Source organism: Epinephelus moara, chromosome 9 (assembly GCF_006386435.1).
Source record: "Epinephelus moara isolate mb chromosome 9, YSFRI_EMoa_1.0, whole genome shotgun sequence".
Classification (NCBI taxonomy): domain Eukaryota; kingdom Metazoa; phylum Chordata; class Actinopteri; order Perciformes; family Serranidae; genus Epinephelus; species Epinephelus moara.
Window position 1 is genome coordinate 38,602,103 of NC_065514.1, and position 17,825 is coordinate 38,619,927.

General features: G+C 47.1%; 2 protein-coding genes across 2 annotated transcripts in view; one reads left to right on the forward strand and one right to left on the reverse strand.

Moving 5' to 3' along the window:
* The window catches only part of LOC126395343 (ras-specific guanine nucleotide-releasing factor RalGPS1-like), a 304,495-nt gene that overhangs the window by 98,194 nt on the left and 188,476 nt on the right, over positions 1-17,825 (forward strand). The gene's annotated exons all lie outside the window — the stretch shown is intronic.
* Positions 1-17,825, reverse strand: part of LOC126395318 (angiopoietin-related protein 2-like) — an 86,837-nt gene that overhangs the window by 38,954 nt on the left and 30,058 nt on the right. The window contains exon 4 of the mRNA XM_050052707.1: positions 9,402-9,672. Coding sequence (XP_049908664.1) covers positions 9,402-9,672 — 271 coding nt within the window. The remainder of the gene's footprint in view (positions 1-9,401; positions 9,673-17,825) is intronic.

A 17,825-nucleotide genomic window follows, 5' to 3' on the forward strand; every position in this document is an offset into this window, starting at 1 on the left:
TTTTCTATCTTTATTCTATAAAGATATATTTATCTGTCCACTCAAGTGTACTTCATGCATTTTGTACTGTAAAAAACATCAATGTAATAACATGGTAGTTATGTAGGTATAGTTGTAATTTAGTTATACAGTTGTAATATGGTATTATGTTGGAATAGTGGTTCCTCCACTACCCTGTAGGCCTCTCTATTTGAGCTCTATTGATTGACTCAGTCTTTTTTTTTCACTAAGCGTTTTTATTTATCTTTAGGGATGTAAAACAAGGTTACAAAATAAAGACATAATCTCTCTGAACTGAGGATAGTGTGACAAAAGTAACAGTCTCTGAACTGAGTGTAGATCCTCATAGTATCTAGCTGGTGTTTCTCATATTCCTGTCAAGTCTCTGAACTGTTAAGTCTCTGAACTGAGCATCTTCTCTCCTCATAGTATCTTACAGCATTTATCATATATTTCCTGTCAAAGCATTCTTGTTGCTCCTTTTTGAGACTATTTTCTGTGATAGTTGCCAAAGCATCCGGGGCACAAAGCTACAAGACACTGCGCGCAGATGTACTTGGTTCTTCGTGTGCACGCAGCATCTTGGCATCTGCTGGCATTTTTTGCTTCCTTGAGCTGGGGCCAGTGGTTTCCGGGGGCATACCGGATCTCAGGGGGGGGCCTTAGACACTGCTCTCCGTTTTGCCGGTGGTGGAGTGGCACTGGGTCTGCCTCTGGCCTGTATCTTCACGGATCCTGCATTGATGAGAGCACGAGCTGTCGATGCCTTGAATTGCAGAAGATCCTTCGCTTCATTTCCAGACATTCTATAGAGCTGCCAGGCATTCACAGTTGTGACGTCAAGGAAGTGAAAGAACACTCTGATGTACCACCGTTTGTTTCTGCGTCTGTGGGGATACATTGCGACACACTGATCCATTAGATCTACTCCTCCCATATGCTGATTGTACAGCTTCACGGAAAATGGCCTTTGGACGTTGAGCATCTGCTTCTCTTTCTTGCTCCATCTCTGTGCCACATCTGTTGGGGACAGGCCAGTGCAGGAAGAGGCCATGTGAATCACTGAACTATCCAACCAGCGTGTGACAGTGATGTTTTGCGCACTGGTCACGACAGAGACAGATCCTCTTCCTTTTTGCTTGAGTTGCTTTTCATTGTTGAGCTTCTCTTGTGCTCCATGGAGCCTGTTGCTTCTGCATGTGCCAGTGCCATAGATCCCTTGGTGTTCCAGTGCCTGAAGGAGGGGAATTGTGCAAAAGAAATTGTCGAAAAACACCTTGTGATTCTTGCCCTGAATGTCTTCACAAAGGCGCATGACTACATCTCCAGCCATTCCCAGCTGACTGATCTCACCTCGTCCCCCAGCTGGACCTTGATAGGGTTCAAAGTTGTACATGTACCCAGAGGACCCTGCTCGCACCCACACTTTCACTCCCCAGGGCTTGGGTTTTTTGGGGACATATTGTTTGATAGACAGGCGTCCCTTGTAGGGATTCATCATCTCATCGACCGACTGAAATTCTTCTGGATCAAGTGCTGAGCGGAAGGTTTCCTTGAGTGCATCCAAGATTGGTCTGACTTTGACAAACCTGTCAGCATTTTCGGGGTCCAGTGAGTAGTTGTTAACAAAGTGCATGTAACTTAGAATTTGCTCAAATCTGTTCACTGGCATTGCATCGGCTATCAGATCAAGACGAAGTCCTGTCTCTGATGACCAGTACATTCTGGATCTTGGGTATCTGACATATGACATTACCATATTCATTCCAAGAAATGTTTTGAACTCCTCTGAGGTCAATGCCAGGTTGTCTTTTCCTTTCTGGACAGCGTACAGGTTTGTATTGTATACGATGTCATCAATCATACCCTGGGTGAAAAGATGCATGAAGAAATCTATTGGATCTGTTCCCTCAACGTTCATCTGGCTCTTTCCTAAGAAAGGAGGCAGGTCTCCCTCAAACTGGTTATCCTTAGCTTTCCAAACATTTCTGACACTCTTTTCTTTTGCTTTTTTCCCCTGAGCTCTGGGAGGTGGTGGTCCCTCAGGTTCAACAGCCTCATCTCCTTCATCAGCCTCATCTCCTTCCTCAGCCTCATCTCCTTCCTCAGCCTCAACTCCCTCAGCAACATTTCCAGCCTCCTCACCTTCACTGTCACTGCTTGATTCTACTTCTCTGCTTGCACCTGTCTGTACTGGCAGCCATTCCTCATCACTGCTACCAGAAGCACACTCTTCCTCACTTGAGTCTGGAAACTCCTCTATTACCCTCTATGCCTGTCTTTTTGAGCCCTACAAAAAATATGGATATATAAAAAAAAACTCAAATTACATTCTAAAAACATAAAGCAGTTGATTTACAGCCAAAACATTACAGGATATGAATTATTTTCAAGAACAACATTGGTAGTAATTGACATTGCATTGAAGTTGAAACATAGCTTGTGATGCATGATGTACAATTGAGTGGACAGATGATTAATCTGTATTTCCTCCAAATATAAAATCAAAACTTGGAAAATCTTTACATAATATGTCACCTTAGATGTTACTTGATGTAATTATATTTTTTTTTACCTGCAATGGCATCTTTTTATAGAAGGTAGAAACCGAAATAGCTGAGGCAGGTGGTCTTTCTCCCTGTCTGTCGGCCATCTTGGTTTCACTGACTACTTTTTCCCATTACAATTACCTGCCAATGGGATTCTTTGTATGGGATGATGCAATAGCTTCCACTAGAGTGGACTATATGCAGCAGTGCCCAAAATTGCTGGTATATATAGAGAAAAAACACTTTTAAACAGCCGTACACTGTAGTGACCTCCATGCATGAAAGGGCTAGGGATGCCTGAGCTTCAGGATTGAGTTTTTGGATATTTAAAGAATTAAGAAATGAATGGATTTCAAACAAATTGGTGTCCACATCCGACTGATATAAAGGGAAGAATAATATTGTTTAAATTGGTCATTGATGGTTTGAGGATTGTAGGACATTGAGTCAGTACCTGTCTTAATCCCTGAAATCATATGTTCAGTGGTGGTTCAGTGCTGGTCGGAGCGGATCTGTGATTGAGTGTGCGGATGATTGGAGGCACCTGTTGACGAACTGCAGGCGTTGTCCCCAATATTCGGAATAGTGGGGCCTTTAGAAAAAATGGGAAACCCCGCCATTACGAAGAATGGAGGTCTATTTTCGGAAAGGCGGGATTTCAGAAAGGCGGGGTGTAACCACAGCCTCTGTGCGAACCAATGGCCTGATTTCTGAATACTTTATGCTACACAGGGGCTCAAGACAGGGTTGTTGTCTGTCACCCTTTCTATTTGACATTGAACCATTGGCAATTGCCATCAGATCAGAAAACAGGATCAGGGGTATTTCCAGGGGCGAAACAAACCATAAAACACTTCTGTACGCAGACAACCTGCCTTTGTAAATTTCGGATCCATTGGAGAGTATCCCCTGTCTTCTTGCCTTGCTGCGGAATTTTGGAAATATTTCAGGATATAAAATCAATCTGTCGAAATCTTTGTTATTTCCACTGAACAATTTGGCAAAACGGATCAACTATGATCACCTCCACTTTAAAATTGAAAATGAACAATTTACCTACCTGGGAATCGTGATAGCAAGTTCAGTCAAGGCTCTTTTTAAATACAATTACAAGTCAATTCTAGAATGTATCAAGACGGATCTGGACAGGTGGTCGAAGCTTCCCATTTCGTTAGCAGGGAGGATAAATTCAGTAAAAATGACAATAATGCCCAGATTCCTATACCAATTTCAAATGATTCCCATTTTTCTTCCAAAATCCTACTTTGCCCAGCTTAATTGGCTTTTCTCCTTGTTTATATGGAATAAGAAACCTCCACGTATAAAAAAAGCCAGCCTAGAAAGAGGTAAATCTGAGGGCGGTCTGGGTTTGCTCAATTTTCTATTTTATTATTGGGCAGTTAATATTGCCAAGTTGACATATTGGATCACCACCTTTACAGAAAGAGAAGTTCCTATTTGGGCTAGTATGGAGTTTGAATCTACACTTCCAGTTTCTCCAATCTCATTTTCTCAACTGCTCCTTTCCCGTTGAATATTAGCACAGATGAATTAAATACAAATCTGGTTGTACAAAACTCAATTAAGATTTTGGGCCAGTTTAGGAAACACTTCAATGTGAAAAACATATGTGGATTCTATCCAATATTGTTTAACCATCTTTTTACACCCTCTCAATTAGATTTGGCACGGATGACAGTTTTGCATCATTTGCTTTTCTGTGTCAAGACCACAACTTACCAAAATCTCACTACTTTAGATACCTTCAGGGTCAAAGCTTTGCCTCTAAACATTTTCCAGGATACTGGAATGTCCACCCCTTAAGGATTTGGCTTACTCAGTTCTTAATGTCAACCCATTCAATAAAGGCACAGTATCAAATATATACACATTAATTCTTCATAGTTGCCCTCACACATGGGATAAAAATAAAACAGCCCGGAAGGAGACATTGGAGCATCTATCCCTGAGGATGCCTGGAAAAGCATTATTTCGCAAATACATAACTCATCATTCTGTATCAGACATGGATTAATCCAATTTTAAGTAGTAAATTGGTTACATTACTCCAATGACAGATTGGCTAAACTATATCCTATTGTTGCCCCAACCTGCCCCAGGTGCCACTATTCCTCGGTTTCTTTGGGACATATGTTCTGGTCATGTCCTTGACTATACAACTTCTGGGCATTCGTCTTTAAATCACTCAGGGATATCTGGCAGGACATTGTCTCCAAATCTTTTAACGGCCATTTTTGGAGTAGTCATGAATGAAGGAGAGATTTCCCGCACTCATAGAAATGCGATCCCCTATGCGTCACTACTTGCCCGCTGTTTGATACTGCTAAATTGGAAAGAAAGTAGTCCTCCTGCCTATATTCATTGGATGAGGGAGATGTTGTTAGGACTGGATCTTGAAAAACTTCGATATATGACGCGTGGGCAAGAGGATAAATATGATAAAACCTGGGCATCATTCATCACCCATTTTGGAGGTTTATCTGTAGCTTGATCCATTGTGACACTCCCCTGACGGGTGATGTGTGTGATTATGGATGTGACGTTGAAACTGTACTTGCCATTTTAAAGGGTCTAGACTGTTGATAATGTTAGTAACATTATTTGAATAGGCTTGTTTGGGTCACTTATGCAATCTTACATTTCACTTATTTATGTTCTTATCTTTTCTATTTTATTTGTTTGTTTATTTATTCTTGTTTTTTCTTTTTTTTATTTTGTAAACTTGCATGTACTGTATTATCCATTGCAGAGGTAAATGATTCTTATACACTTATCTGTATGGGTATATGTATACCTTAATGTATGCATATTCATATGTATACATAAGTAGCCTACTTTATGCACATCTACTTTGATTGTGTACTTGTTTTTTGTACGTCAATGTGTGGACACCGCCTGGAAGTGGGTGGGTGGGGGGAGGGGGGTCAGGGATTTACACTTTTATTATGTCATGAATGTTCTTCCACTTACATGTTATATGCAAAACTCATAAATAAAGTTGTAAAAAAAAAAAAAAAAAAACTAATGGAATGCTCAAAGTTGTCATTGTAACATTTAAGGTGTGTCGATGGATTCAGGACGTCAACTCATGCATTGAGTAACATTACAAGTAAACATTCCACCTTAAAAGTTGCAGGCAGTGGGCCCAATGAATAAAGTCATTTTCTTCTCAGTCTACAGCTGCTGCGAGAGGCAGCAAAACATCCTTTAATTTTATAGTTATAGTTTACTAATATATGTAAGACTTGCCACGGTATGAACAGTGGTTACATGAGCCTCAAAACCAGCCACAACTCAGCGCTGAGCAAGAGTGACCATCCTCTATTGACCAATTAACGGACTGCAGTGTTTTCAGCTCCACCTTTTAGTACCAGATCTGACTGCCCTCTTCTGTTCCTTGTCAACCACCACTGTGTCTAAACCTCAGTGAGTAAGAAGCCAATACAGTACTTTATCAATGCATGTGTTCAGCAAGCATAAACATGCACACATGTAGCCAGTGATATTCAGTATGTTCCGTCTGCAGTCTCTCATCCACCAACACCAACATTATGTTTTACACAAGGACAACACGCTTGTTTGCTACTTCAGTAGCACTTGTGCATTTCGAATGCATTACACATACACATTTAATATAATGTTTAGTATAATATAGCATTAACTTGAAGGTTACCTTTATGTCAGTGTATTAATATCAGTGTTTTCCAGTTTAGTGCTCTTAAATTTAGATGATTTCTTTTGATGTTAGTGGAGGTGATCTTTATTTAAGGGGTGTTGGTCCTTATCTGTTATAAAATGCTGATAAAACGTTTGGTTTTAATATTACACGTCTCTATTTTGGGAAAATTCTATGAAAGACAATTTTTTATCACTTATTTTTTTATTGCAATATCAACAAATAAACAAACACAACCAATTGCTGATTACACGTGATTGTTGAACCTAGCGAGTAATGGTAAATGTTAGTCAATCGTTTCCCTACAGAATGAAAGTGACATCGCAGAGATGATTTGCACCACACACTTTTAAATTTTAAGAATTTTTCTGCCGCTCCAAACACTGGTGTATGAGTTAAATTGGACCATAATATAAACCACATTTTTAGTATATATACTTGTAAGGAGAGGGTCCGTTAACCCCAGAAAATATAATTTGGTTTGAGATGTGTTTCCTGAAATATCGCAATGTCTATCTTCTTTCTGCATCAGAAATCTAAAATCTCGTATGGAGAGTTTAGCCCTCTGACATTAAATACTACCATTTCAGTTATTTCTCCAACCCACAAATTCAGCATCCTCTAAAACTCTTAAATCAACTCAAAATTCATCAAAATCAGCCCACTGGGAGATGAAATGTAGCCACTTCTGGTTTAACCTGCCACTTTGAATTTTGAAAAATTAAGAAATTGATTTGGCATCCTCAGTAACCTCCAAAGTTGACCAAACAATTCCTGAAATATTGTCTATATGTAATTGTGCTAATAAATGCTAACTCTGCTAATGTGCAAATTGTCAAACGTTTGCAAGTTAGCATCCAGCAGTTTCTAAATGCTTGAGACCCACATGTATATTTCTAATATAAAACCCAGGGGTACTCAGTATTTGTGGGTTCACATTTTCTCTTTGAGTTATAGTGAAGTATTTAGGTCAAAGCAAGTGGAATTTTTTAAAATAGAAAGGTCATCTTGGGCTCAAATTAAAGTTTATGAACTTGGGAAGTTTGACTTTGAGGCAGTGATTTTCACCATAAAATGCTGAAAAATAACTATCTTTGAAGAGAATTTCTCAAGTGAACAATTTTTTTTGTCAATTGCCATTCAGTTGACTTTAGAATTGAATGGCAGTAAGCCCTAGAATCTTACTTTCCTGCTCCCCTCTTTGTTTCAGGACACTTCCTGACAGATTTTATACTTTTATTAACTGTTTATTTAATTGTAGTACCTTAATATTTGCATTTCCAACATTTCACCAGAAAATTGTCTCAAAAAGGGGTTTAGGGCCCCCTGAGACCACATAGCCCTGAGATGGGGGCTCATTATCAATTTGCAATGGCCCAAGGTATAGGTTAACAGGAAATAATAGATAAAAAAAAGATAGAAGAAAATATGAAGGCTGGTTTTGACTCTTAGCCTAATATGGTAAAGAGGCAGCTCACACCCTCATAACAGTCTAATACTGGGCAGTGTTGTGTCAGCTCATCAGTTGGTTAGGTACCTCTGAATATAGCGAGTTATGTTTTTACTTGCCCTCATTCAGTGAAACGAGTGGCATATACAGTATGTGTTTGTGTGCTAAGGATTGCAGCTGTTGCCATAATCAGTAGCGGTTTTAGGGGGGCCAGCAGGGGCCATTCCCCCCGTAACTCGGAGTCCGGCCCCCCCTGTGGCCCCCCTGCCACCGGAGAGAGTCGGAGGGGCAACGAGGAACGCAGAACTAAATCGTCTCAACAGGTTGCCAGTCGGACCACTTAAAGCGGCGCACCCACCGAAAACATCAGTAGAGAATTGTGTGGCTGTATTTAAGACAACTCTGTGCCTGCATGGCAACACACAGCACCATTGAAGTAAGCTCTGAAAACTTTTTCTTTCTCATTTGGCTCATGGTAGTTACATGTCACATCATGTTGATGTAGCCATGTGAAATACAATCCGGAGTTTTCATGGGTGTTTTATTGTGAAAATTGACCAGATACTCTTCATGGGTGTTTTATTGTGAAAATTGACCAGATACTCTTGTCTTTTCTGCACCTGACTTCCTGTTTGTTTTTTGTACGTCAGTGTGTGGACGCCGCTTGGAAGTGGGTGGGTGGGGGGAGGGGGGTCAGGGATTTACACTTTTATTATGTCATGAATGTTCTTCCACTTACATGTTATATGCAAAACTCATAAATACATTTGTAAAAGTTGGTCTGTGCAAATTGACATGCTGTCGCGCGGCATCCATCAGAAATAGACCCGGCGCATGTTTTTAGTGTAGCGGAGCGCCGAGCTGCTTCTAGGCCGCGGCTGGTGGAGCAGCTTGCATTGACTTGAATGGCCGCTATTAGCTCCGGCACCCGCGCCTTGGCCAGATCACGCACGCCATGGATCCAGTGGGTTGCCATAAATGGGCCTGTCCCAGAGGCATTCAACTACCAGAGGGCTTTTGAAATCTTCTTTTCGAAGCCACGTAAAATTAAATGCTCTGATTCAGGGTGCCATACTTGTGAATCGTGAGGGAGGGAAGGAGGGAAGCAGTAATTTGTGTCTGTTTGTGTGTAATTAATTTAAGTCTTACCTTTTGTTTTCTTTTCGTATTGCGTATTTTGTATTGTTTTGCGTATCTGGAACTGTGTTTGTGAGTGTGAGAGTTTTAAAAGAATATTTTGTCTGCACATGATTTGAAATAATAAAATAGCCCTCCAGAGGCAGATCAGTACGTTAGTCATTTTTCTTTTGATTACTGAAATATTTAACCACTAATCCTTAGCCGTATTTTAAGTGTAACCCTTCACCATAACATACCACTAGTGTTTTTATCAGTAAAAACAGAACATTTTTCACACATAAAAAGCAGATATATAAATCAAATATATACAAAATTTTCTCCCGGGGGAGCATATATGTATATATATATATATATATATATATATATATATATATACATATATATTATTGTTCAGACTTAGATATTTGACCCTACTTGTATGTGCCCCTGTATCAAAAGGACTGGCCCTAGCTTGGCCCCCCCATAGAAACTGGCCTAGAACCGCCACTGGCCATAATGTAAGCAGCTTTTGGTGAAATTCCACCAACAATTATGATTGCCTTCTCTTGCACTGCATTCCACTCACCTGTGAAGGTGTCATGGTCTCTGTCCAGTGTGGTAAACTGCTTGCCATTGTGCCAGGTAAGTGAGTCTCCAGCGTTGCCATGGTATCGGCCCATTTGCAGCCTATAGAAGTTGGCCTCAGACTCCACACGGAAGTTGGCATATTCTGCAAAGGTCTTGCGTCCGGCCCAGTCTTCCAGAGTCACCAACAGCTTGTAGTTGCCCTGGTTGGTCAGCAAGTAGATGTTCTCTAGGCCTAACCAGTGTTCACCATCAATGTTTCCAAACCCTTGCTGTACAAGGAGAAAGACATTGAATTAGTCATTAGTCGGGATGAATCCATTCCTGCTGTTGCCAACACATACTTTAACAGGATATACCACAGCAATTCCCTTATTTTAAAATGTAAGTTTTTCCTCCCTTTTGATACAGACATGGCCTTCCAGCAACAAACCACTCATGTTTTCCGAACATCTGTGAAGGACTGGTATGATGTCAGAGTGAAAGGCCAGGAGCAGTGGCATAATGGCAGGACATGTTTAAGATCCTCTCTTCCAGATCTCAGTGTGTTTGAATAACGGGCTTTAAATACATCACACATGGTTTTAATCAGGTGGGAGTCCTTGCCCCTGCCAAAAGCTGCCGTACTGATTCATCGATGGTGGTTTGGGGAATGATTTGGTTTGAGGATCTTAGAACGACTCCTCTGTGATGTGGTCTTGAGTTTAAAGTACTGAGAAGAGTACCCATATTGGGATGTCCATACTTTAGGCTACAGGATGTTAACCTTTGGCAACTAAATGTTTTAACCTGTACACCAGCAGGGCTGTAGAGTGTAGCATATATGTTCCACATGTAATGGCAAAATCAGCTTGTGCAATGAAAGAGGTTAATGACTTAGCACCCATTCTATCTAGCTTTGTGCTTTGTGTGTATGAGACAGAGCTGCTTGTTTGTTTAAGGTGAGCCTTTGTGTGCTTACCTGTGTGTGCGGTGAATTGATCGCACCATTCAACTTGGTAGTTGTAGTTTACTGTGGTGAGATAGAGCCTGGATGTAGGCTACAGGTTTGTTTATAAAATTGCAGCAATGCTTTGACCATACATACACCAGACCAGTGTCCGAAATTAACTTTTTGAGTTGATTTGAGCCAAGAGGCTGGCAGATGAAAAAAACCCACCGGCCAAGCATATTTTTTACCTTCCAAAATAATAAATTGCCCTTTCATGTCACATGTATATTTGTTTCAGTACGTTTCATTGAGATAATGAAGTATTATGTTAAATAGAAACCTAAAGTAGAGGCTGGAGCAAAATGTGAAGCAAAATTATTTCAATATACCAGTGGTTCCCAATCTTTTTTCTTAATGGACCCCTTGTCACAGTCCCTGTCTCTCATTCCCCTCCTGTCACTCTGCTGCAGTGATTTTCCACTCTCCCTCCCTCTGCTCCACTCTACCTGCCAGCCACGCCCACCTTATCAGCCCAACTCTGCTCACCTGCCTACACAGCTGCAGCTCATCATTATCAGCCCTGCATATAAGCCTCTCCAGCACTCTCACTCGTTGCCAGATTGTTCTTCAGCGTCATGCGAGACTTTCCAGCGTTCATCTCCTGTTGCCGACTCTGCCTGTTCCCGACCTGCTCTCCTCGTCTGCCTCCCGGTAAACTCACCTGCCTTCTGTCCCTGACCTCGTGCTCTGCCTCAGTGTTTCTGGTGTCTGACTGCTCGGCTGGTAACGACTCCTCCGCCTGGCCCCGTTTATCCTCCTGCCTGCTCCCCATCGGTGCCTCTGCCTTCGCGGACTGCTCATCTGGCTACGACCCCCCCGCCTGCCTCCGATCGCTCCTCTGCTCTCTCCCCGTCGGCACCTCCACACGTGCAGCCGGCTCTTCGGGCCACGGAGCTTCCTCCTCGTCGTCATCGGCTGAAGTAAGCTACTTCTCTTCCCCTCACACCAAAAGAGAACTGAACTGTTTGGAGCCGGGGGCTAAGGAGCTTCCCCTCGGTTCCACGGCCGACTCCGGCCGCGTCTCTTCCCCTTGTCTGAGCCCCAGAGACTGTGTGAGGGCTTTCAGCCCGAAGAACGAACTTTATTCTGTGTTTATTCAGTCTGCTCCGTACCTTGTTTGCTGTGGTGAAAATAAAGGTCATTACCAACTGTTCCTGAGCACCTGTGTACTGCATTTGGGTCCATACCACACCCTTCTCAGTACAATCTGGCCAGAAATGGACCCAGCAGACCCCGCTTCTCCTCAGTCTCGCCTAGCCCGGGTGGAGGGAATGCTCCAGCAGCATGAGGCTCAGTTAGCCTCCAACGCGGCGGAAGCCCGTCAGTCAGCGTCAGCTCTGGAACGAGCGCTAACCTCGCTAGCCGCCCAGGTACAACAGATGGCGGTCTCCATGACTCAACACGCTGCCTCTGCCTCAGCTCCAGCTCCTCCTGCTCCGACCCCGGGGCCATCATCAAGCACCACATCTGAGCCCCGGGTGGGGGCGCCAGAACGCTACGCTGGGGATCCTGAGGGTTGCAACCCTTTCCTGACGAACTGTTCAATTCTGTTTGCCCTGCAACCCCATACCTTCGCCACAGAGGGAGCTAGAGTCGCCTTCGCCATCAACCACCTCACTGGAAGGGCACGTCTGTGGGGTACGGCGGAGTGGGAGAGAGGCACGCCAGCCTGCGCCTCTTTCCAGGCCTTCTCAGAGGAGCTTCGCAAGGTGTTCGGACCCGTTTCCCTGGGTCCTGATGCTACAGGGGGACTCATGAGTCAGAGGCAGGGGGAGCGGACAGTTTCAGACTATGCCATAGACTTCAGAACCCGGGCTCGCCTCAGTGACTGGAACGCTGCTGCCCAATGCGACGCCTTCCTCAACGGACTAGCTCCTTACGTTAAGGATGAGCTGGTCTCGTTCGACCTCCCTAGCTCCCTGGACGGGCTCATCGAGCTGACCACGAGGCTAGACAGACGGATACAGGCGAGGAGGAGGGAGCAACGCCACGAGGGAGGAGATCATCGGCTTTCCGCCCGTCAGCGTGGGTTTCCAGCCACCCCTGTCCTTTCCTCTGAACCCATGCATGGGGGGGCGGAGCCCATGCAGGTGGGGCGCACCAGCCTAACGCCGGAGGAGCGAGAGCGCCGACGCCGGGGAAATCTCTGCCTCTACTGTGGCCAGGCCGGCCATTTTGTCTCCCGGTGTCCAGTAAAAGGGAGGGCTCAGCAGTAAAAAGGGGCATTCTGCTGAGCCGGTCCCAGAACTCTGCCCCCAACCCAAGACCACTGTTTCACGTCCAGCTCCTGCTGGCAGGGGGGTCCCACACCCTCGCCACCTTCATCGACTCGGGGGCAGATGTCAACCTGATCGACGAGGAACTCGCCCGTCAGCTGGACATTGGTCAAGTTCCTCTCCCTCGTCCCATGCCGGCCAGCGCTCTGGATGGTCATCTTCTGGGGACCGTCACTCATCAAACCACCCCCATCTCGATGCTCCTGTCCGGCACACACCATGAGACCATCCGGTTTCATATCCTGAGGTCTCCCAACCTTCCCCTGATCCTCGGCTTCCCCTGGCTTCGCCGCCATAACCCCCATATAGACTGGTCTACGGGGTCCATCCTGGGATGGAGCCCCTCCTGTCAACAGATCTGCCTCAGACCGGCAGTTGCACCCACGCCGCCTGCCAGCTCTTGTTCCACCCCTGACCTCTCCATGGTGCCCCCTGACTACCACGATTTCCGGGAGGTGTTCAGCAAGGCGAGGGCCACCTCTCTGCCCCCTCATCGGCCCTACGACTGCGCCATCGACCTCCTTCCCGGCTCTGTTCCCCCCAAGGGTCGCCTCTACTCCCTGTCCGCACCTGAAAGGGAGGCCATGGAGACCTACATCAGTGATGCCTTGGCCGCCGGGATCATCCGACCCTCCTCGTCACCTGCTGGGGCGGGGTTCTTCTTCGTCGACAAGAAGGGTGGTTCCCTGAGGCCCTGCATCGACTACAGAGGGCTGAACGACATCACGGTAAAGAACCGCTATCCTCTCCCCCTCATCGCCTCAGCTTTCGAGCTGCTCCAAGGGGCCACCATCTACACCAAGTTGGACCTCCGCAACGCCTATCATCTGGTTCGGATCCGAGAAGGGGATGAGTGGAAGACAGCCTTCAACACCCCCACAGGACACTATGAATACCTGGTGATGCCTTTCGGGCTCACCAATGCCCCGGCTGTTTTCCAAGCCCTCATCAATGACGTACTAAGGGACATGCTCAACAAGTTTGTGTTCGTCTACCTAGATGATATCCTGATCTTCTCCCGGTCCAAGCAAGAACACATACATCACGTCCAGACGGTGCTGCAACGCCTGCTGGAGAACTCCCTGTTCGTCAAGGCTGAGAAGTGCGAGTTCCACGCCTCCTCTGTCTCCTTCCTGGGGTACATCATCGGCCAGGACCGCATGGAGATGGACCCCGCTAAGGTCTCAGCCGTCACCTCCTGGCCTGTCCCTGACTCTCGCAAGCAGTTGCAACGCTTCCTGGGGTTCGCCAACTTCTACAGGAGGTTCATCCGGGGCTACAGCACGGTGGCAGCACCTCTCACCGCCCTCACCTCCTCCAAGGTCCCCTTTCGATGGACTTCGGCCGCCGAGGAGGCGTTCCAGCACCTGAAGGGGCGATTCAGCTCAGCCCCCATTCTCCTGATCCCTGACCCCGAGAGACAGTTCGTAGTGGAGGTTGACGCTTCTGATGTGGGGGTGGGGGCCGTCCTCTCCCAGCGTTCTGCCGAGGACCAGAAACTACACCCCTGCGCTTTCTTCTCCAGGCGTCTGTCTCCAGCTGAGAGGAGTTATGACATCGGTAATCGAGAACTGTTGGCGGTGAAGCTGGCGTTGGAGGAGTGGCGCCATTGGTTGGAGGGAACCAAGACCCCCTTCCTCGTCTGGACCGATCACAAGAACCTGGAGTACATCCGCTCGGCCAAAAGACTGAACTCTCGTCAGGCCCGGTGGGCTCTGTTCTTTGCCAGATTCAGCTTCACCCTCTCCTACCGGCCAGGCTCCCGCAACGTTAAACCTGACGCCCTGTCCCGACAGTTCATGGTCGGGGAAGAGGGCCCCTCCAGTCCAGACAACATCCTCCCCGCTTCCCGTCTGGTGGCCGCTCTCACCTGGGAGGTGGAGGAGCGGGTAAGAGCTGCTTTGGAGGACCAGCCGGGGCCCAGCTCCTGCCCCCAAGACCGCCTATTCGTCCCTCAGGAGTTGAGGTCTGAGGTTCTGCAATGGGTCCACGGTTCCCGACTCACCTGTCATCCTGGAATTCATCGAACCAAGGAGGTTCTGCAACGGCGGTTCTGGTGGGCCACCTTGGATGATGACACCAGAGACTTTGTTAACGCGTGCCCAGTCTGTAACCAGAACAAGGCCCTGCGACGGGCCCCCGCCGGTCACCTGCACCCTCTGCCTGTGCCTCATCGACCCTGGTCCCACATCTCATTAGACTTCGTCACCGGGCTGCCGCTGTCAGGAGTCTACACCACCATTCTGACAGTAGTAGACCGGTTCACCAAGATGGCTCATTTCGTGCCCCTGCCCAAGCTCCCTTCGGCCAAGGAGACTGCTGAGCTGGTCTTGCAGCACGTGTTCCGGCTCCACGGCCTCCCGTCCGACGTGGTCTCCGACCGAGGCCCCCAGTTCACCTCTGCATTCTGGAGAGAATTCTGCCGCCTCCTGGGAGCCTCCACCAGCCTGTCCTCTGGGTTTCATCCCCAATCCAACGGCCAGTCCGAGAGGATGAATCAGGAGATGGAGACGGCGCTCCGCTGCATGGCTTCCAAGCACCCTGCCTCCTGGTCCACACAACTGCTGTGGGTGGAATACGCCCACAATACCCTCATCAGCTCCGCCACTGGGCTCTCTCCATTCCAGTGCGCTTATGGCTACCAGCCTCCCCTGTTTCCTGCCCAGGAGAAGGAAACCGTCTGCCCGTCAGTGGAGGCCTTCATCCGCCGCTGCCGTCGGACCTGGACACAGGCCAGGACCGCTCTCCTACGGGCCATAGATCGTTATTCGACAGCCGCCAACCGCCGCCGCTCCCAGGCCCCCCCTTACCAGGTGGGACAGAAAGTGTGGCTGTCAACCCGGGACCTTCCTCTGAGGGTGGAGTCGAAGAAATTGGCTCCCAAGTTTATTGGACCATTCCCCATTGAGAAGGTTGTAAACCCAGTGGCTGTTCGGCTCAAGCTGCCCCGCACCATGCGGATTCATCCCACCTTCCATGTCTCCAGGATTAAGCCGTTCCGGGAGAGTCCCCTGCAGCCTGCCTCCCAGCCACCTCCACCTCCTCGCATCATTGACGGGGCCCCTGCTTACACGGTGCACCGCCTGCTGCGCTCTCGTCGTCGTGGGAGGGGTCTGCAATACCTCGCCGACTGGGAGGGGTACGGCCCGGAAGAGCGGTCATGGGTTCCGGCCCGTCAGATCCTGGATGCGCGACTCATTGAGGAGTTCCATCGCCAACACCCTGACCAGCCCTCCAACATCGCCTCGGCACGAGGGGGTCGCAACACCGACCCTCAGTCCCCTCTTGCACCTGAGACATCTGGGTCTGAGGAGGAAGACGGGGGGTCAGTCTCTGAAGAGGACGAGGAGGCTGGGACGGAGGCCTCAGAAGAATTTTAGCCCTCCTCCGGGCCCCCTCCACCCACCCGGCTCCTCTAGAACTGTTTGGGACGTCAGGGGCCGTCCCTTGAGGGGGGGGTTCTGTCACAGTCCCTGTCTCTCATTCCCCTCCTGTCACTCTGCTGCAGTGATTTTCCACTCTCCCTCCCTCTGCTCCACTCTACCTGCCAGCCACGCCCACCTTATCAGCCCAACTCTGCTCACCTGCCTACACAGCTGCAGCTCATCATAATCAGCCCTGCATATAAGCCTCTCCAGCACTCTCACTCGTTGCCAGATTGTTCTTCAGCGTCATGCGAGACTTTCCAGCGTTCATCTCCTGTCTGATCTCCTGTTGCCGACTCTGCCTGTTCCCGACCTGCTCTCCTCGTCTGCCTCCCGGTAAACTCACCTGCCTTCTGTCCCTGACCTCGTGCTCTGCCTCAGTGTTTCTGGTGTCTGACTGCTCGGCTGGTAACGACTCCTCCGCCTGGCCCCGTTTATCCTCCTGCCTGCTCCCCATCGGTGCCTCTGCCTTCGCGGACTGCTCATCTGGCTACGACCCCCCCGCCTGCCTCCGATCGCTCCTCTGCTCTCTCCCCGTCGGCACCTCCACACGTGCAGCCGGCTCTTCGGGCCACGGAGCTTCCTCCTCGTCGTCATCGGCTGAAGTAAGCTACTTCTCTTCCCCTCACACCAAAAGAGAACTGAACTGTTTGGAGCCGGGGGCTAAGGAGCTTCCCCTCGGTTCCACGGCCGACTCCGGCCGCGTCTCTTCCCCTTGTCTGAGCCCCAGAGACTGTGTGAGGGCTTTCAGCCCGAAGAACGAACTTTATTCTGTGTTTATTCAGTCTGCTCCGTACCTTGTTTGCTGTGGTGAAAATAAAGGTCATTACCAACTGTTCCTGAGCACCTGTGTACTGCATTTGGGTCCATACCACACCCTTCTCACCCCTTTTGTATCATTGAGAAACTAATGTCCCCTGACTAAGTGACATATCTTATGGACATTTCATATTATGTTTAGTGCATAACATTTACAGTACAGACTGCAATAATTGCAGGAAGTTTGAGTAAAATTAGCGATTTGGATTAATTTTGAGCAGATTATTTCCTGTATATTTTCCATCAGAGATGAGTTTTCCTGATATTTTTAGTAACTTCTGGGACAATTCTGTATGTCTAATGTATTTATTTATTTGTTTATCATTTTTAAAAACCATACATACTTAATAGGCTTCTTTTTGACAGATTCAGTATTTTCCTGTTCCTGAGTCTTGGCCCTTCTTATATTAGTTCTGTGGTTGTTTTAACTGCGTACTTTTCTAACGCAGGACGAGGCTGTTTCACAGAGAGTGAAGTAATTTTTTTAGGGTTATTGATCAGAACTTTAAAAACAAAACATAGTTTTCTTTTCAGAAATGAATGAAATACTACGTTAAAAGTCAACTAAAAAAAAGTTTGTACACCCCTAAAAATCACAAAGACCTTCTGACCCCCAGTGAAGCTTTGTTGCCTTCTTGTTAAGATAAGATAAGATGAGATACACCTTTATTGATCCCATAATTGAGAAATTCCAGTGTTACAGCAGTCAAGGGGAAAGAGTCAGATTAAAGATTTCAAAAATTAAACTTAAAAACTTTAAAAAACTAGGGATGCAAAATAAGTACAAAAGTCTCTTCCTATCTGCAGCCAAGACACTGCTGCCCCAGCAGACCACTCCGTAAAAGATGGCTGATGCCACCACAGTGTCAAAGAAGGTCTTCAGGAGCGCCCCCTGCACTCCAAAAGACCTGAGC